This window comes from Corylus avellana, chromosome 9 (assembly GCF_965113065.1).
Source record: "Corylus avellana chromosome 9, dhCorAvel1.hap1.2, whole genome shotgun sequence".
Classification (NCBI taxonomy): Eukaryota; Viridiplantae; Streptophyta; class Magnoliopsida; order Fagales; family Betulaceae; genus Corylus; species Corylus avellana.
Window position 1 is genome coordinate 3,956,006 of NC_142498.1, and position 20,641 is coordinate 3,976,646.

The 20,641-nt window shown below is 34.3% G+C and overlaps 3 protein-coding genes across 4 annotated transcripts; 2 read left to right on the top strand and 1 right to left on the bottom strand.

Moving 5' to 3' along the window:
• Positions 1 to 1,032: 1,032 nt before the first annotated feature.
• Positions 1,033 to 6,625, top strand: LOC132190344 (EG45-like domain containing protein). Of its 2 annotated transcripts, XM_059605305.2 has the most exons (3): positions 1,033 to 1,190; positions 4,023 to 4,323; positions 6,495 to 6,625. In XM_059605305.2, the coding sequence occupies exons 1-3, from the start codon at positions 1,073 to 1,075 to the stop codon at positions 6,499 to 6,501; spliced, it is 426 nt and encodes a 141-aa protein (XP_059461288.2). In that variant the 5' UTR covers positions 1,033 to 1,072; the 3' UTR covers positions 6,502 to 6,625. The 2 variants fall into 2 exon arrangements, with proteins under 2 accessions (XP_059461288.2, XP_088366764.1); XM_088510638.1 differs by lacking the exon at positions 6,495 to 6,625 and having other exon boundaries at positions 4,023 to 4,327.
• Positions 6,626 to 9,522: 2,897 nt separating this feature from the next.
• Positions 9,523 to 11,556, bottom strand: LOC132174158 (uncharacterized). Its single transcript, XM_059585851.2, has one exon. It carries the CDS (start codon positions 11,554 to 11,556, stop codon positions 9,523 to 9,525), a length of 2,034 nt encoding a protein of 677 aa, XP_059441834.2.
• A 3,194-nt stretch (positions 11,557 to 14,750) lies between these two features.
• On the top strand, positions 14,751 to 20,336 carry LOC132190732 (EG45-like domain containing protein). Its single transcript, XM_088510641.1, has 3 exons — positions 14,751 to 14,771; positions 19,797 to 19,890; positions 20,032 to 20,336. Exons 1-3 carry the CDS (start codon positions 14,751 to 14,753, stop codon positions 20,334 to 20,336), a joined length of 420 nt encoding a protein of 139 aa, XP_088366767.1.
• Positions 20,337 to 20,641: the final 305 nt, after the last annotated feature.

The following is a 20,641-nucleotide window of genomic DNA, read 5'->3' on the forward strand; positions in this document are numbered from 1 at the left end:
GATGCACGCCAGGCGTGGTCAATATCTTTACCCAGGTTTAAAGGGTAAAGATCAACAGCACGCGGCGTGCATTGCACGCCCGTGCTGTTGATCTTAAAAAAAAAAAAAAAAAAAAAAAAAATTTTGCACTGGGCGTGCCACGCCCAGGCGTGCTGCCAATCAGTGCTCAGGTTTAAATGGGTAAGGCCAAAAGATTTATTGGGTGGCAAAAAAAATTAATGAGTAGAGCCAACATTTTTATTGGGTAGGGCCAAAATATTTTGTTGGTAGGGGCCCTAGAGGCAAGCAACCCAATAATTAGCTTGCCTTGAATTTGAAAAAAAAAAAAAAAAAATCATAAAAAAAACACTAACCCAAACATGAATTTTGGATTTATATTCAATTTAATTAACATTTTTAAACACGTTTTTTCAATTTTGTTTTCTATTTTCAAAAATAATAAAACGTAATCTAAAAACTGGTTTTTTTTTTTCACAATTTTAAAAACAACAAAAAAAATTACAAAAGAGTCGGACACCCGAACAAACCCATAAAATTTGTTAGTGAATTAGCGGTTTTACATCCCTAACGCTCACCACCCATTTCTTCAAATTCAAATCCTCTCCAGATCATTTGAACTGGAAACGAGCGGATTCTTAATTTATAGTTGAAGAACATTTTTGTTTAAAAAAATTATAAAATAACAAAAATACCCATCAACAATAAAGAACCGGCTGGTTAGAAAGAATCTTGTTCCGCGGTTGACCCGTACCACGCCTACTTACAACCACTCTTTATTTCGTTGAAAATAAATAAATCCAACTAATTACCCACCATGTAGTAATGTAACGTGACTTTCGTTGTTAGACTGTTTTTAAGCCAGAATCTGATTCTGTGAATTAAGATTATCATCATTAATTATGTGGACCCTACCAGATTTAGTATTTATTTTGTTATCTCATTTTTATTGCAGTTTCTTATTTTGGATTACCTTTATTCTACTATAAATACACAGTGATTTCTTTTTTCTTTTTACTAATTACAGTTTACTTTTATTTCAAGAGAATCCTTCAACTCCCCTTCCTTCGGAGGAATGTCTAATCCGGGGCTCTTCTCGCAATGCCTGTTTGTATTGCTCCTACTACTGCAGCTCCTTCATGTCTCCCATGCAGATGTTGGCACAGCTGCCCACTACAGACCCCCATATTTACGTAAGTGCCACTCACGAGATAATATGGCTTCAAAAATAACTTCCATGGCTGCAATTTTCAAGTTCTTTGGAGAATATCTTATAACTATTTTACAATATTGAAGTTACAAAAACAAAAAAAACAAAAAAAATGGGAAAACTTTATTATTAGGACAACTTTATTATTTTTCATTCATGATCTTTCATTGCTTTTGTAATTATACTTTTAAACTTTAAAAAATATCAATTTAGTATTTCAACTTCTTAGAAGTTTGCAATGCCAATCATTTTGTTCAAATTCAACTTTAAATTCCCACAATACCATTGTCCAAATTCAATGTATTTTTGTAATTTTATACATAGTATCTTATTGCTTTAAAGTTGAATTTTGACAGGAATTGACACTTTTTAAAGTTTAAAGGTATAATTGCAAAAGTAATAAAAAAATTTATGGATGGTAAGTGAAGGTTTTCCAAAAATAAAAAATAAAAAATTCAAAGGTTAGTTAGGGACTATCATATTAACATTGTGTGATAGTTATGTGATAAAAATATGATTTTTAATATTACTCTTATTTAAAATAGACCATAAATTTTCTTTGTTTTTGGAAACGTCAATTAGAGCACTAGCAGTAGCTTTCCTAAATCTCATTTCCTTATTTAAATGCAGGAAAAACTCCTAAAAAAAAATCACTTGAAATAGACTTCCTTGGTGTTCCTTTAGTTTATGAGTAATGCTACAAGTCCATCTTGTGTTACTCTTGTATCCCTCAAAAAATGATGTGACTTTTAACATCACCATTGAGCTTGTGATTGATCATGTATTGGATTTTGATCAAATTGTAATTTTAAGAGTCATATCATTTTTTGAGGGACACAAGGGTGCCACAATAGAAACTTCTAGAATTATGGTCCGTTTGGGAGTGTTATTTCAATAAGCGCGATTTTAAAAATCACATTTTAAAAAAGGGAAATTATATCTAAAATCCTTAGGTAAACGCGCTTTTTTTAAAAACTCCCTGTGTATTTTTTTTTGGAAATTTAATCCTTGGGTAACTCGAAACTACTAGAAACTCCCTACCGTCAATTTTTGTTAACTTCTGTTAGTCTACTCAAAACTCACCGTTTTATCTGATTAAAATATTCTTTTTTTATTAATTTAATTTTTTTTAAAAAAATAAAAATAAAAAAAATTTGAAGGGTGGCCAGGGGTGGCACGGCCACCCCCCCCCCCCCAACCCGCGTGCCACCCCTGGCCACCTCCCCCCCCAAACCCCTAACCCCCAAGGGGGTGGGTCGCGGCCACCCCTTGGGGGTTTGGGGTGGCCTCTCCACCCATGGGGTGGCCACAAGCCACCCCAAGCCACCCCAGGGGTGGTTCGCCCACCCCTGGGGTGGCTTGCGGCCACCCCATAGGGGTTGGGGGGGGTGGCCAGGGGTGGCCGTGCCACCCCTGGCCACCCTTCAATTTTTTTTTTTTAAGATTGAATTTTTTAAATTAAATTAATAAAAAAATAATATTTTAATTAGATAAAACGGTGAGTTTTGAGTAGACTAACGGAAGTTAACAAAAATTGACAGTAGAGAGTTTTCTAGTAGTTTCGAGTTATTCAGGAACTAAATTTAAAAAAAAAAATACCCAGAAGTTTTTTAAAAAAGCGCGTTTACCTAAGGATTTTAGATATAATTTCCCTTTAAAAAATTGCGTTTTTAAAACGTGTGTTTTTGAAATTGTTACTTTTTAAAATCGCATAAACGTTTGGTAAAACATGTCAATAAATACTTTTTTTTATCAATTGAGTGTTTGAATAACATTAACATATAATTGCGGTTTCATGGCCAAATAAGTAGATATTGGGCCAAATATTGTTTTAAGCGAAATCATGATTTTGATTTAAATTTGCACTTTTTCAAATAAACACCCTCTAGTCAGCTTATAAAAATCGCGGATTTTTTTACTATTTTAAAATTTACATTTTTAAAATCGCAATCTCAAACACTCTAAAAGTGTGATTTGGTTTAAAAACGCAGATTATTTTTTTAAAAACGCACTCCCAAACGGACCTTTACTCATAGGGTAGCAGTTTTGGTTCTCTTAACATTATTATAATATAAAAATGATATCTCTTTCCTCTATCATTTATTAAAAATAATATTTAAATAGTTTCTCTTTCGTCTCCCTTTTTCCTTATCTTTAATTTGAACAATATTTAAATAGTATAGGAAATTGATAAGGGAAGCTATTATTTGAATATCAAAAAAAAAAAAATAGTTTAAGTCCCTACATTTAAGGAAAATCTAAAGGAAGCTGTTGCTTGTGGCTTTTACCTCTAAACTACCAAGTATTTTTTAATGTCTTTCCTAAACTTTAAAAATTTGCAACGCGAGACCTTTCAATTACCTCTCATTGTCTTTTTACGCTTTTAGCCATTTTCAGTTATCCTTACCGTCCCTAATCTTTGATCACTTTTGCAAGCATACCTTAAACTTGAAAAAGTATCAATTTAGTGTATTCATCTTCTTTTTATTTATTTTTTTTATTTTATATATATATATATATATTTTTTTTTAATTTCAACCTTCCGTTAGGATTTTCGGTTAAACCATATCTAAGAGGAGTCAAAATTTCCAAAATATCAAAACTTCTTTTTAGTAAAAAGAAAAAAAGAAAAAAAAAAGAAAAAAGAAAAAAAGAAAAAACAAGTTGTAAAGATTTAAGTGTCGGTCAGTATTTAATGGAATTTGCCAAAATACCCACGCATATATATTAATTTAGAGGAAGTAAGTGATTTTTTTTTTTTTCTTCCTTATTTGCCTAAATTCCTTACTTGGGTAATGATCATATATACATGCAGCCACGGCGTGTTTCGGAAGCAATGCCGACCAATTCCCATCGAGCAACCTGTTTGGAGCAGCCGGCGAGGGGATATGGGACAACGGCGCCGCCTGTGGGAGACAGTACTTGGTCCGGTGCATAAGCGCGCGTGTTCCTGGAACTTGCATTCCAGGGCAGACCATTCAAATAAAGATCGTTGATCGTGCATTTTCTTCAGTTTCTAGGCCTTCCAGGGCTGATACTACCATTGTTCTTTCTACAACTGCTTTTGGGACAATAGCCAAGTCTTCTGCTCCATTCGTTAACATTGAATTCCAACTGTGAGTCTCTTTCTTTAATTTGTCTTTCTTCTTTTCCTATTTTATTATTATTATTTCTTGGGAAACTTTACTTACCCCACAAACTTACGTGCCTTTTGCAGATACTCTTATTATTCAAAATCTCTCACTTTGGTGTATCCAATTTTTGTTTTCTTTCACTTTCCCCTTCCGTTAAGATTTCATAGGAAATCTTAACGGAATGGTGTGAAATTTCTAAAATACCTTCGATTTTTATTAAGAAATAATTTTTTATTAAAAAAACAAAAAAGAAAAGAAAAAGACCCATCATGGGTCACAAAGACTCACCCATTTGTGACCCTCTTCGACGGTCACTTTTATTTTTTTTTAATATAATCATTATAATAATAATAATTTTATTTATAAATAAGGGTAAATTTGAAATTTTTAAAAATTGTAGGTGTATAAAGGTATTTTAATCATTTTACCGTTTGATTTAGCTCCAATATCTAACAGTAGAGGGTATTTGGAACAAAACGAAAGTTAAATACACCAAATTAAGTGATTTTGAACAATAGAGAGTGTCTGCAAAAAGCGCATAACGACATAAGTTTGTAGGGGTAAGTGAAGTTTTCCCTATTTTTTTTAATAAACATTTTTGAGTGTTAAGTTTCCACTCTTTCATTGTCTCTATATATGTTGATGACAATGTCTGAAAATGCAATAAGAAAATTAAGACAGTGAAAGCGATGATCACATGAGCATAAGCATTTGTATTAATTGCATGAGATAATTGGTGCTTAAAATCCAGTTTAGAACTTTAGATATTTAAATAAAATGATTTAAATTTAATGTTAATTTTAAAAATCATATCACATTTGAACGAATACATAGAAGACAAGAGTCCTCTTTCTAGCATATAATGATAGAGAATAACTTTTATAAGGTCTTGGTATAAACCAAGTCATTTGTGCCCTCCAATAATAAGTTGACATATCAGCCTAAAACAACAAAGGAGTACTTTATTATGAAGACACGATCAAACCTCTTTTATCACTTATGGACAAAAAACCCTCATCATTTACCTATTAGCTCTCACCTCTCTCTAAAGAAAAACCTCATTGCCGCAATCCACGTCGAACGTCAACCCAGCAAGAAGCTAGAACACCCATTACACCTCAATCTACCCCACCAAGAAGCCAAATATAAGGCAAACAAGAACAATCAAACCAAAACAGTCTGATCAATACCCTAGTGCAAATCGCAATATTTACATAATTCCTTCAAAAAAATCCTTTACCTTTAATACAAAAGGAGAGAGGAGAGAGGAGAGCAGATTTGCTCTACCCACAATGCATTTTCCAGAAATCTTTGCAAACTGGGTACTTCCAACCTCTAGTTTTCATGAGTTCTTTGATCTATCTCCTCTCTTTCACTAAAACAATTTTTTTTTTTTTCTCCGTCCTCCAAACCCATAACTACTTTAGTTACAAGGGTTTATTTTTCACCTCTGTAACTATTTGAGAACATTGGGTCCATTTTCATCTGGTCTTTTATTATTATTATTATTTTAAATAATCTTAACTATTTTCATTGATGTTTGGTGTTTTGTCTTGGATATTGATTCAAATAAAAATGAGGGAGAGAGATGGATAGTTGTGGCAAGAAGGTGAGAGATAATACGTAAAAGAGGAGGGTTTTTTTGTTCATAAGTGATAAAAGAGGTCCAATATGGTGTTTTCACAATAAGGTCATATGTTGTTCCAAGCTAATGTGTCAACTTATTATTGGAGGACACAAATGACTTGGTTTGTGCCAAGACCTTATAAAAGTTATTCTCATAATGATATTAGTTGATTGGTGATAAGCTTATACATATATATTGTCGTAGAAAATTTATGTTTTCAAATAGCAGGAAATAGGGATGCTTTTTTTTTTTTTTGAGAACACATAATTTTAAATACTAAATTACAATTTTTCCAAACGCTTAATTACGTTTTTAAAATATCACGCTTTCAAATCACACCTTTCAAAATCGCAAGTCCAAACGGACCCTAGGTCACATTACATAAAAGTATTTGAACAGTTTATAATTTCCTTATTGTAGTATAATTTTCTCAATAAAGATGAATGAAAGTATATATATGAGAATCCTATATGATGATGATACTTCTAAAGGGAATGGAGACTGATATCTTTGTTCGAATGTGCAGGGTTTGAAGAGGACATGCAATATTGATTTATCAAGTGATGGGGCTCAGCCTTATTTTGAGGGGATAGTCAATTTGTTTAATTACTTGATAAGGTCGATATTTTTCTGCATGATTAGTAATTATGTTTAGTTGCGCGCAGTGTAATTGGCTCTGTCCATCTTTCTAATTATTGAATTCAAATAATAAACATATATATTTTTGAGTAATTTATCATTCCTCTAGCAACAGTTGTTGTTGAACTAATTTGAGTTAATCCAAACATGCACATACATCACAGTTGAAATTAGAAGTATATATGCGGATGCGGTTATTTGTAATATTTGAATTCGCATTTGCAAATTGCGGATATCATTTTTAGATATTGGCATCATGTTTTTAAGGGAAATTACAATTTACTCTCCGAAGTTGTGCACATTTTTTTATTATACATTCAATGTTTAAAAATTGACAATATATCCCACAAAGTTTTTTTTTTTGAAATATACATGATTTTTTCAGATACAGAAAATTCTAAAATACCCCTTCATGTTTTTCTTAAAAAAAAAAAAAGTTGGCCACTTGTGGATGGCTCAGTCACCCCCAACTCACCGAAATGAGGGTGGTGAGCCACCCCATGGCGCCCTAATGGGGTATGGTTCTTCGAGTTTCATCCTAATCATTCAAATCACAAAAATATTTACAGCCACCAAAGTTCTGGATTGAAGTGGATGAGGTTTGTTTGGTGATCATTGTAGTAAAAGGCCAAAAGTACCTGGAACTATTGTGGTAGGAGGTGAACGGGTCATTTTCGGAGGTTACAAATTGAGTCTCCATAATTACAAAGGTTTTATAAGTAAGATCAAATATAAAATACAATATTTAGTAGTTATTTTTAGAGAAATGATCAAAATCATTTTTCATCTTATTTTTCACCAATTTTCGTGTAGTGAATAGATGAATCTGTCATTAAATTTATATGGGGCTCACATGAGTTTACAAATTCAATTACTGATCCATTGAATCTGCAAAAAGAGATGATTGAAAGAATGATGTGTAACATGCTTATGATACCATTTGTAATAATTTGGACTGCTACTACTATAATTGTAGTTTCCTGATATCTCTCGTAATGGGCCTCGCGGGCCTATTCCTTCTGTAGGCCCAATTTCTAACCCAAATCATGAATTTGATGTCAATTGGTGAACTGGATTGCTCATTTATACTGCAAAATACCCCTAATTAATAGAATACCTTTTTCTTTTTCTTTTTTTTTTTCCTTTTTTTTGTTTGTAGACTTTTTGGATTATACTCATATATTCCTTCATTGGAAAGGCATGAGACATGCCGTTGCACTACTTTTTATTGTTTAATAAGTATTTGGTGTAATGGATGTATAGATACATTACCCATTGCCTCTCTCCATATGGTTATGAGCAAAGTTTAACAAATATGTTGCCTTCTATATATAATGCATCAAATAAAACCAAAAAACCTTTCCTTGTAATTATTTATCTTCTCTACCTTGCTACTGTGAAGCACCTTCATGTTTATTTTGCAGGCTGTATATTCCTTCACCCAGAGCTGTTTTTCAGGTATGTGTTAATTAAGATCCTATATAAATTTCAAAATAGTTGGAAATAGCTTCTTTCATCTCTCACTACAAGAAATTTGCTCATTAGCGGCGACCCAAAGTCGCCGCTAATGAGCAAAACGTCGCCGCTATTGATCAATAGCGGCGACACTTGGCCGCTATTCAGTTGCTGGTATTAATCCGCCACTGATGATCAATAGCGGCAACATTTCGGGTCGCCGCTATTGATGGGTCAATAGCGGCGACTTTTAGTCGCCGCTAATGACTTTTTTTGTTGCCGCAAAAAAAGCTTGAAATGGGCCGAGTGTCGCCGCTGATGATGGTCAATAGCGGCGACCATCTGGGTGGCTGCTATTGACTATCAATAGCGGCCACCTTCTAGGTCGCTGCTATTGATAATCAATAGCGGCGACGTTATAGGTCGCTGCTATTGACTATCAATAGCGGCGACCTAGATGTCGCCGCTACTGACTATCAATAGCGGCAACCTAGATGTCGCCGCTACTTAGTATCAATAGCGGCGACCTGGTAGGTCGCCGCTATTGATAGTCAGTAGCGGCGACATCTAGGTCGCCGCTATTGATAATCGTAAAAAAATAAAAAAATCATTAGCGGCGAAAAAAAAAAAAAAAAAAGGACCTGCTTATAATAGATGTTATTATATAACAGTTATGAGAATTACATCAAGCCTATTTATAGTCAAATCGCTCGAGATAACTAAAGTTAATTGGTGCAAGCATTGCATATATATGAAAGGATAAGTGGATTCAAGGATTCACTTCTTATCATGAAACAAAAAGTGAAAAGAGGGAAACAACAACATAAAATAATGACATGTTGGGGACGTCCGGACAATAAGGTTATAATCAAAAGTAAACTCATGCCAAGTCAATCAAACTAAACCACCCAATCCAAGGCTTGCCTTTGAATTGTGGACCCTAAGAGCAACAAACCTTACATATATTGAAGGGTTTGAGTCCTCACCTATGAGCACAAACTATGTCCAAAAAATAATAAAGGACTTCATCTCATCAAGCAAAGGAATAATAGGTAAACCATTAAAACAAGTTGGTGCAAGCATTGCATATGGAAGGACAAGTGGATTCAAGGATTCACTTCTTATCATGAAACAAAAAGTGAAAGAGGGAAACAACAACACAAAATAATGACATGTTGGGGACGTCCGGACAATAAGGTTATAATCAAAAGTAAACTCATGCCAAGTCAATCAAACTAAACCACCCAATCCAAGGCTTGCCTTTGAATTGTGGACCCTAAGAGCAACAAACCTTACATATATTGAAGGGTTTGAGTCTTCACCTATGAGCACAAACTATGTCCAAAAAATAATAAAGGACTTCATCTCATCAAGCAAAGGAATAATAGGTAAACCATTAAAACAAGTTGGTGCAAGCATTGCATATGGAAGGACAAGTGGATTCAAGGATTCACTTCTTATCATGAAACAAAAAATGAAAAGAGGGAAACAGGAAGTAAGCGCTGTAAGAAAACATGACAATCATGGCTTTTCATTCCCGATATCCTGCCAGGAAGCTTGTTCACACATCGACCAATGTTAGACGCATACCCATCAGGAAATTTTACACATTTCAGCCACTCACATAACTGGTTCTTCTCATCTCTTGTCAAAGTGTACGCCGCAACTGGCATCTTGGTGGTTGCACCATTTGTCTGCAAGTGCAATTCTTTACGTATACCCATCTCACGTAAATCTCTTCGTGCGTTGGCTGTGTCCTTTGTCTTCCCAGGAATATTCATCAATGTACCCAAGATACTATCACATATGTTCTTCTCAATGTGCATGACATCTAAATTGTGTCGTAATTTCAATGTTGACCAATAAGGCAACTTAAAGAAAATACTTTTCTTCCTCCAATTCGACACATTTATATCACCACCACTTGTGCGATGCTTTCTCTTGTTCCCAATATGTTTCCCAAACTGCACATGTTCAACATGTATTAGTTGTTGCAACAGTTGATCTCTGGACATTTCTTCAGGTTCCAATCTATGCTCCTCTGTACCATCGAACAATTCTCTTTCTTGTCGCCACACATGGTCTTGAGGAAGCCACCTACGATGACACATGTAACACTCTTTAGACCCATACTTCAACCTATAAGACATTGTATCCTTGTTACATACCGGACATGCCAGTTTTCCCTTCGTAGAATAACCAGACAAGTTTCCATACGCAGGAAAATCGTTTATGGTCCATAGTAACGCTGCATGCAACTGAAATGTCTCTTTAGTCAAAGAATCGTAAGTGGTTACACCTTCATTCCATAATTCATGCAAATCATCAACCAAAGGCCGCAAATACACATCAATGTCGTTTCCAGGTGCAGTGCGACCAGGGATAATTAAGGACAATATCATATTTGGATCCTTCATACACATCCATGGAGGTAAATTGTACGGCATTAATACTACTGGCCATATGCTATATGTGGTACTCATATTACCAAATGGGTTGAAACCATCACTTGCCAAACCAAGTCGCACGTTGCGGGAATCACGAGCAAACCATTCATGTTCTTTATCAAACTCTTTCCATGCAAGACCATCGGCTGGGTGTCCTAGAGTGTTGCCGTCATCTTTTCGTTCATCTTTGTGCCACCTCATATTTTTGGCCATATCTTTCGATATGAACAATCGTTGCAACCTCGGTTTTATTGGGAAATACCGCAAGACCTTTTGAGGAATTTTCTTGCCGCTACCCTTAACACAACTCCATCTTGAAGTGTTGCATGTTGGGCATTGTACTTTATCAGCATGTTCCTTCCAAAAAAGCACACAATCATTCTGGCATGCATGTATAGACTCATAACCAAAACTCAAGTCCCGGCAATATCGCTTTGCTGCTCGGTAGGAGCATGGCAAAGTCTCTCCATCAGGAAGGGCCTCCTTTATCAACTTAATAATCATATCGAATGCCTTGTTACTTATGTTGCAAATCGTCTTTATATTAAGCATCTTCAAAATAAAAGCTACTTTTGTAAATTTATCACAGCCTGGATAAAGTTCACCCATGCCATCTTCCCATAATCGACCAAAACCAGTTCTATGTTCGTGATTGTCAGTTGTTGGACGCCGACTAGTAGAGGATTCACCTATGTTGGCTTCCAAAAATGTCCCCATTTGAACATCGCCTAACAATTCTTGGATCTCATCAACCTCCTCTATCCTCGCATTTGTATTAGTGTGTAAGTTGGCAGTCACATTTATATTACACGGATCTTCTTCCCCATGAAATATCCATCGAGTGTATGTGCGATCAATTCCATGTAGATACAAGTGACTCTCCACCAATTCAATATGATGAAAATATCGATTTGCACAATCACGACATGGACACCTCATAATACCATTTACATCCACACATGGACGCGCCATTGTAAAGAATTCTTCAAGTCCTTTTAGATATCGATCTGAACATCGAATAGGTTCTTGCATCCAACTCTTATCCATCTCAATGTCACTATCACAAGTTACTATTTCCCTACATTTAATCACAAGCGTGTTTAGAGAAGATAAACGTTACCTCTATAATATGAAACTATTCAACTTGGAACTATTTACCAACATCTAAGATACATAAGGGTTATGACATTAAATCATTGGATGTCATCTTGTGCAAGAAACTGACATCTTTTATTTGTAGTTGTAAAAGATGTCATCTTCTTTCATGCGTGACATATATATAATTTGTAGTTTATGGAATGGTTTGATATTAAAGGACAAAGCCCATATAAAACGGATATTTGTAATTTTATAATTACAAATGGTTTCATTCTATAAATTTTACCTCTGTCTTCATTGAGGCTTAAAAAAGATGTTAGTTTCTGCAATGAAACTGACATCTTTGTGGCGTTGATCACCATACACGTTTACATGTTTTAATTTTTAATTTTTTTTTTTTACCTTTTTATAATCTACCTTTTCATCCATTTTGCTCAAACTTTTATTCTATAAATATATCCACCTAATCCATACGGAATATCTGATAATTATGCTTTGTTTCATTAAAGTCATTTGCTTTAAATGCTTACTGATATCATTGAATGTCACATCACCCCCATCCAAATCCAAAAGCCTCGTTTGTTTCAATACTAATATAAAGAGAATGGATCTTAATCAAACCTATTTTTTTTGAAATTGAAGCCAAGAATGGTGATAAATTCAAATTAAGTTGTTCATAAATTCAAATCCTCCTCTCAATATTAATTAACCTAAGTTGATATATTGTTTCAGCTTGAACAACAGGCAAATCAATGCAACACATGTACAAGTTAGAAAAAGTGTTTGGACTTATTCTGTAGCAAAGGATTAATTTAGTGACAAAGCAACCAGTATATTTAATTAATTAATGAAAGGGATAAAGTAATTAACTTAAAAATTAAAAAGAAAAAATAAAGAAAGGTATAAAGCGATAAACATGTACAGAGTTCTTTTGCCTCGATATATAGTCATGATTATTTTGTACAGTAATTATATAATAATTTAACAACTATAGTACTATTAATAGAAATAAAACTGAAATAGGAGGGGGCCGGTGGGGATCCTTACAAACACCTAAAACAATATTAGAAATAAATGAAAAATGAATAAAATATAATCCGGTCTCATAGTAGCTTGACCAAAAGGCTAAGGAGAGGTCGTTTTGATAGCAGTACAAAACACATTACAAACTATCTAGCAATAGAATAATCTTTCAGTCAATTGATTTTTTTTTTTTTTAATGAATAGGAACTTTATTAGCACCCAAACACATTACAAACTATCCAGCAAACGCTGAACAACAAAGATACAACCAACAATATCAAGAAACAAAAATCAAACACTAATAAACACAGACACACAAAATAAGAATATTTTATATAGTCCTTTAATATTTTGAAATTTAAAATAAGATGAATCCCAGATTATCATTGTATAGTCCTTTAATATTTTGAAATTTAGTCATCTGTTTTCAGATGACTAAATTTAGTCCTTTAATATAGTCATCTGGAATTTGCTGATTGCAAATATTTTAGTAATTTAGTAAATATTTTCAAATACAGATCGACGATTATTAATTTAGTCCTTTAATATAGTCATCTGGAATTTGCTGATTGCAAATATTTTTTTAGCATAGCAGTTTTTATAAAGGAATTTGAGAAAATAATCCTGATTTTGTAGACTTCGAGTAGAACAACAGACTGGAAAGTCGGGTCCTATAGCATACTGCTAAGAATAGATCATGTGAAGGTGTTCAGAAGCATTTCCAGGAGTGGTGAACCAACTAATTGGAATACTTTGCCATCAAACAGCAGAGGTTCTTATTTGCAACAACCTTCCCGAGTAGTAAAATTCCCACATTTGAAAAAGGGAAATCTACCTCAAATCTACAAATTCCATCAAAATCACAACTTGGAATGTAAAACTAAGACAAACCCACATAATAAAACCAACCAATAACACCCAATAACCCCCACCAAGAACCAGCTACAGACAAACTACACAAACAAAAATCACAAGGAAACAGCACTTGAATTTGCAGAATCCCACTAAATTTTCCAGCAAAACTGCCCCAAATCTACCAGTAGATTTAAGAGAACCACGCATATGCCTTCAAAAACCAAGTCCAAAACCCATCAAAAACCTAAAACCACTCCATTAACATATACCCACTTTCTAATAATGACCAAAATTTAATCCCACAGGCCACAGCCCCAAAAAAAATCCCCCTACCAGACACCTAAATTAGGTCAACCCCTCTAATCTTCTGCCCCCAAAAACCACCCAGCTGTTCACAGACAAACCCAAAAAGTTGCTAAAATTTTTCCACCCTTAAACCCACCAAGAAGATTCCCAAATTCAAACCCTCAAGAAACACAAGGCATCAAGATTCAAAGCCACTCATTACCATTAAAGAAAAAGGATTCAGATGACTATATTTGCAATCAGCAAATATTTTCAGATGACTATATTTGGTAATAATCGTCGATCTGTTTTCAGATGAATCCCAGATTATCATTGTATAGTCCTTTAATATTTTGAAATTTAAAATAAGAATCAAATGAACCTGCATCATTTTTGAAGAGCAACAAAAGTAGTGATCAAACTCCTAAAGAAAAAGTGAATGTTGTCCGGGAGGCAAGCATTTAGGAGAAACTCATACCGGAGAGAGGTACGCCGGAGAGAGATCGAGCTACCGGAGAGAATTGAGTGCGCCGGAGAGAGAGCTGCCGGAGAGAGTTGAGTGCGCCGGAAAGAGAGCTGCCGGAGAGAGAGAAACGTTCGCCGGAGAGAGAGAAACGTTCGCCGGAGAGAGAGAGAGAGAGAGAGAGAGAGAGAGTGAGAGTGAGAGAGTACTGATGGGGAGGTCTGAAAAATGAAAAATACAGCTGAAAATAAAACAGAGCTTTCTAAAAACAGAGCTGATCGATGAGGGATTTTGATCCAAAAAAAAAATAAAAAATAAAACATGTCTGAAAATTTAAGAAATCGCGCCAATATAAATAGCTGGCGCCAATTTTTTATGCGCACTCATTAGCGGCGACCTTAGTCGCTGCTAATGAGCTCAATTATTTTTTTTATTTTTTATTTTTTATTTTTTTAAATTATACTTACAATTTTGGGTAAAGTCCATGTACCCCCCTCAAACTACCACCCAATTGACAATGTCCCCCCCCAAACTTTTAATTGTAACAATGTCCCTTCCAAACTACCAAAACATTGACAATGTCCCCCCCAAAGCTAGCAATAAGACAAAAATGCCCCTATAGATTTCTCAATAAGACAAAAATATCTCTATAAATTTTTAAAAAAAATTGATTTTTTTTAAAAACGAAAATTTTAATTTAAAAATAATATTTAACTATTTTTTAATTTAGTTTTAAAAAACAAAAAATTTCATTTTATTAAGCGAAAATTTTATTTTTTTAAACATAAATTTTTATTTAAATAAAATTATAGAACAAGAATAAAATAAAATAAAAAAACGAAAATTTTCAATATTTATAAAAATAAAAAAATCAAAATCAAAATTTTTAAAATTTTTTTCTTATAAAATTGATTTAAAAAAAAAAAAAAATTGGCCAAGTTTGGATTTTTTTTTGTTAGTTTTAGATTTTTTCTAAAAGTTTTAGTATTTTTGTTTATATTTTACTATAGGTAATTTCGTCATTGGGGGGAACATTGACAATTTTTGGTAGTTTGGGGGGGACATTGTCACAATTGAAAGTTTAGGGGGGACATTGTCAATTGAGTGGTAGTTTAAGGGGGTTATGTGGACTTTCTCCTACAATTTTTTAATTTTTATTTATTTATTTATTTAGAGTTTTTTTTAAAAAAATTTCTCTTGTAATATGTTTTTATTATTATAATATTAACTAAAAATTTCCGTTTAATAATTTTTTATGATAAAGATCATTAAGTTGATATTTATCTTATAATTAATTATAAAATAATACAAAATTCAAAAAGAATATAAAATCAATATAACTAAGGCACTAAGATAATGTACAAAGCTTACATGCAGTTCAATTGAGTATTCGATTGAACCTTTAATTGTATCCAGTTTGATCTATCAATTGATTATATCACAATCAATCAAACTAATTCATTAAGATCGATCGGATGTTTGATCGAATATTTAATCATATCACGATCAATCGAACTAATTCATTAAGAGTGATCGGATGCTTGATCGATCATTTGATCATATCACGATCAATATAATTAATTTAGTAGGATCGATCGGATGTTTAATCGATAATTTGATCCTATCATGATCAATTGAATTAATTCAGTAGGATCGATCGGACATTTGATTCTATCTCGATCGATCGGACATTTGATTCTATCTCGATCAATCGAACTAATTCATTATGATCAATCAGATGTTTGACCGAACATTTGATCCTATCACGATCAATCGAACTAATTCATTATGATCGATCGTTTGATCCTATCATGATCAATTGAACTAATTCATTATGATCGATCGGAGGATTCGATCAAATGTTTGATCCTATCACGATCAATCGAACTAATTCATTAGGATCAATCGGATGTTCGATCAATCATTTGTTCTTATCACGATCAATCGAACTAATTCACTAGGATCGATTGGATGCTTGATCAAACATTTGATCCCATCACGATCAATCGAACTAATTCATAGGATCGATGTTTGATTGATCATTTGATCATATCACGATCAATTGAACTAATTCACCTGGATCGATCGGATGTTTGATCAATCATTTGATCCTATCACGATCAATCGAATTAATTCACCAAGATCGGTCAATTGTTCGATCAAACGTTTAAATAAGAATAAGAAATAGAAAACTTCAATAATAATTAATAGGAGAATTTGTTTTCTTTAAAAGAAAAAAATAAATATTGATTTTTTATATAAAATAAGAATAGAAAAATAGAAAAAATTCACCAATAATTAATATAAAAGAAATAATGACATATTATCGGAGGATTCGAGGTGAATTTTTGGTAAATAATTTTTTCTATTATATATGTAGGATCAATAGCATCGCCCCAATATATATATATATATATATATATATATATATATATATATATATATATATATATATATATATATATATTTTTGTGGTGTCAATAGCGGCCATCCCTATAGTCGCCGCTATTGAGGGGTCATTAGCGGCCACTAAAAATGTCGCCGCTAATGACCCATTAATAGCGGCAACTTTTGGGTCGCCGCTAATTAATTTAAATTACTTTTTCCCGTGTCAATAGCGGCCATTCCTATAGTCGCCGCTATTGAGGAGTCATTAGCGGCCACTAAAAACGTCGCCGCTAATGACCCATTAATAGCGGCAACTTTTGGGTCGCCGCTAATTAATTGAAATTACTTTTTCCCGTGTCAATAGCGGCCATTCCTATAGTCGCCGCTATTGAGGAGTCATTAGCGGCCACTAAAAACGTCGCCGCTAATGACCCATTAATAGCGGCAACTTTTGGGTCGCCGCTAATTAATTGAAATTACTTTTTTCCGTGTCAATAGTGGCCATTCCTATAGTCGCCGCTATTGAGGAGTCATTAGCGGCCACTAAAGACGTCGCCGCTAATGACCCATTAATAGCGGCAACTTTTGGGTCGCCGCTAATTAATTGAAATTACTTTTTCCCGTGTCAATAGCGGCCATTCCTATAGTCGCCGCTATTGAGGAGTCATTAGCGGCCACTAAAAACGTCGCCGCTAATGACCTATTAATAGCGGCAACTTTTGGGTCACCGCTAATTAATTGAAATTACTTTTTTCCGTGTCAATAGCGGCAACTTTTTTAGTCGCCGCTACTGACCCATTAATAGCGGCGACTTTTGGGTCGCCGCTAATTAATTTTAATTACTTTTTTCCTCTGTCAATAGCGGCAACTGTAGAGTCACCGCTAATGACCACTTATTAGCGGCGACTGTTCAGGGTCGCCGCTGTTGACTCTCATCAGCGGCGACCCTAACGTCGCCGCTGTTTGGTGTATTATTAGCGGCGATAAGGGTGGCCGCTAATGTTGTTTAATAGCGGCGACCCCGCAGAGTCGCCGCTAATGATGCTTAATAGCGGCGACTTATAGTCGCCGTTATTGTTGTTGCTGCTAAATAAATTTTTTTTTGGTTTTTAGTGTCGACTATTAGCGGCGACCCACATGTCGCCGCTATTAATGGATCATTAGCGGCAACTAAAAAAAGTCGCTGGTAATGACCCCTCAATAGCGGCGACTTTTGGGTCGCCGCTATTTGTTTGGTCGCTAAAGACCATATTGCTTGTAGTCTCTCTCTCTCTCTCTCTCTCTCTCTCTATATATATATATATATATATATATATATATATATATGGAATAGCGAGTAAAATCATGGGCTTAATCTGTGTTTAAGTTCTCATAATTAGAAGTAGAAAGTTTTTTTTTTGGAGGGAGTGATAGCATTCTATCGCATGCAGAGCCTGAGGATCAAATTTGGATGATATGCTATAATTAACTTTTTTAAAGGGAAGAATCTTGTTTTTAGTCTTCTTTCTTTTGTATTAGTTTGAGTCTATATTTATATGCCATTTTAATTAACACTTAAACACTCGTTGAAAAAAAAAAAAAAAAAAAACACAGAAAAATAAATATTATTATGAAAAGAAGATAGTATTGATTGAAACCTACATATTTGGTGATCATTTAATAATCTTCTAGAAGCCTTATCTTAATTACGTGGTTTTTTTTTTTTTTTTTTTTTTTTAAAAAAAAGATGAATATTGGACCAGGTCTTATATGTAGTAAGTACTCTATAATTTTTTTTGTATATGATGTTACAACATATTACGTACTATAATTGCCTATTATTTTATATATGATAATTACAATACAATACTATACTTATCCATCAAGTAATTTTCAGACTGATTAAAATATGAGGAAAACCGAAAATCAATCAAGATGAAATGACTTTATTATTATTTTTTTTCATGTGCAAACAACTTCAACTTAATAAATGTAAGAGCAATTAATCATAATAAATTAATCATGGCCACACAAGTGAGTGCATCACCGTCCATGTGGTCAACGGCGGTTCTCTGTACTCCCTGTGGGGGCTGGCCGACGGCGATGAATGCTTAAGAGTTGGGACAATAAAAAGGGCATGGAAAGTCGGCCGCCGATTTGGCAGTTTGTAGATTGTTTTTATGCATGTTCCATCAAGTCGTCTGGTTGTGTTAATGTTCTTTGATGGATTTGACTAATATGTATATGTATGTGGAGGCCATTTCTTAATTGGCTGCGCCCGGGAGACGGAGTATCATCACTTATTAGAGCACAGTTCTCAGTGATAAAGCGAGTAAGGCTAGAAGTCATTCTTGTATCACTCTAAAAATGATGTAACTTTTAAAATCATCATTGAACTTATGATTGATTATTATTGAATTTTGATCAAATTGTGATTTTAAAAGCTACATCATTCATGGAGTGACACAAGAATGACTTCTAAAATTACTCATTACGAGGCTCCTCACTTTTCTCTTGAGTGCAGGCCAGGTATAACAGTGTCAGTATGGAGGGATCAGGGAGGGAGGAATGGTATAAGCCACATGGCCTCCCCCCAATTCCTAAGAACAAAAAAATTTTAAGGTAAAAAAAAATTATAAGATAATTTTCATTTTTTTCAGCCAACCAACCCCTAGAAGTAAAATTTATTGACTCCTAACCCTTACTCATAATCGTTTCTAACTCCGTCTCTAAGTATCGGCGATATTTTAGTTAGTATTAGATTGAGTTAATGGTGGGTGACATGACCGCCATTTCGAGGTGGCTGAACCACCGCAAGAGGTGGTTCGTCACCCACTCCTTTTTTGGCTTAAGAAAAAGAAAAAGAAAAAGAAAAAGAAAAAATCAGAATCAATTCAATAAAAGGGGCTCTTCATTCACATGTATTTTCAGAAGGAGACACTCAAAGTCTTTGGAAACAATTAATACATGTATAGAAATCGACAACTCGATCGGTCAACTGAAACCTAATAAAATTAATATCATATTTATTTTCACACGATTTTTTTGTCAATTAGCACCTTGTCGTCGGCCGGTGACATGCATCATCAACTGCTATATATATATATACCTTCCTGTTTCTAAGAGAACCCCCTCTCAGCATTTTCCTCAAAATTAAAATTCCCTGATCACTTTCTTTGCAGGAATCATGTCTAACTCTCACAGGCTATTTCTATTCCTCCTAGTACAGATCTTGCATGTCTCCTATGCTGACGTTGGCACAGCTTCCCACTACAGACCCCCATATTTACGTAAGTGCCACTAACTATAAAATGTGCCTCCAAAAATAACTTCCATAACTGTAATTCAAAAACTTTGAAACTTAATTACCCTCATTCTAATTTTTATCCTTTTTTTCTCGGGTTATATATGATCATATATACATGATGCAGCCACTGCGTGTTACGGAAGTGATGCGGCACAGTTCCCATCTAGCAACCTATTCGGAGCGGCTGGGGAGGGGATATGGGACAACGGTGCTGCCTGCGGGAGACAGTATATGGTCCGGTGCATAAGCGCGGCTGTCCCTGGAACTTGCATGGCAGGCCAGACCATTCAAATAAGGATCGTTGATCGTGCACTTGATTCGGTGTCTAGGCCTTCCAGGGATGGTACTTCCATGGTTCTTTCCACGACTGCTTTTGGGACTATTGCCAACCCTTCGGCTGCATCTATTAACATAGAATTCCAACTGTGAGTCTCTTCTTTTTTTCTTTTTTTCTTTTTTTTTTTTTTTGGTGGGTTATTGTGATATCAGTTGATTGATGGTAAACTTCTCCATGCTTAATTAAATCAAATTACGGAATAGTATTTTGTCCAGTGAGATGGAAACATGCAGTTGCATTATTTCTTTACATGCTAGTGTAATTTTTCAGAAGAAGATGAATGAACATATATGAGAAACATATGATATATTATCATGACGATATACTTCAAAAGGGAGCGAAGTGGGGGTTTGTTGTTCTTCGTTAATGTTAAAAGTATATAAAACTATAAAGAGAG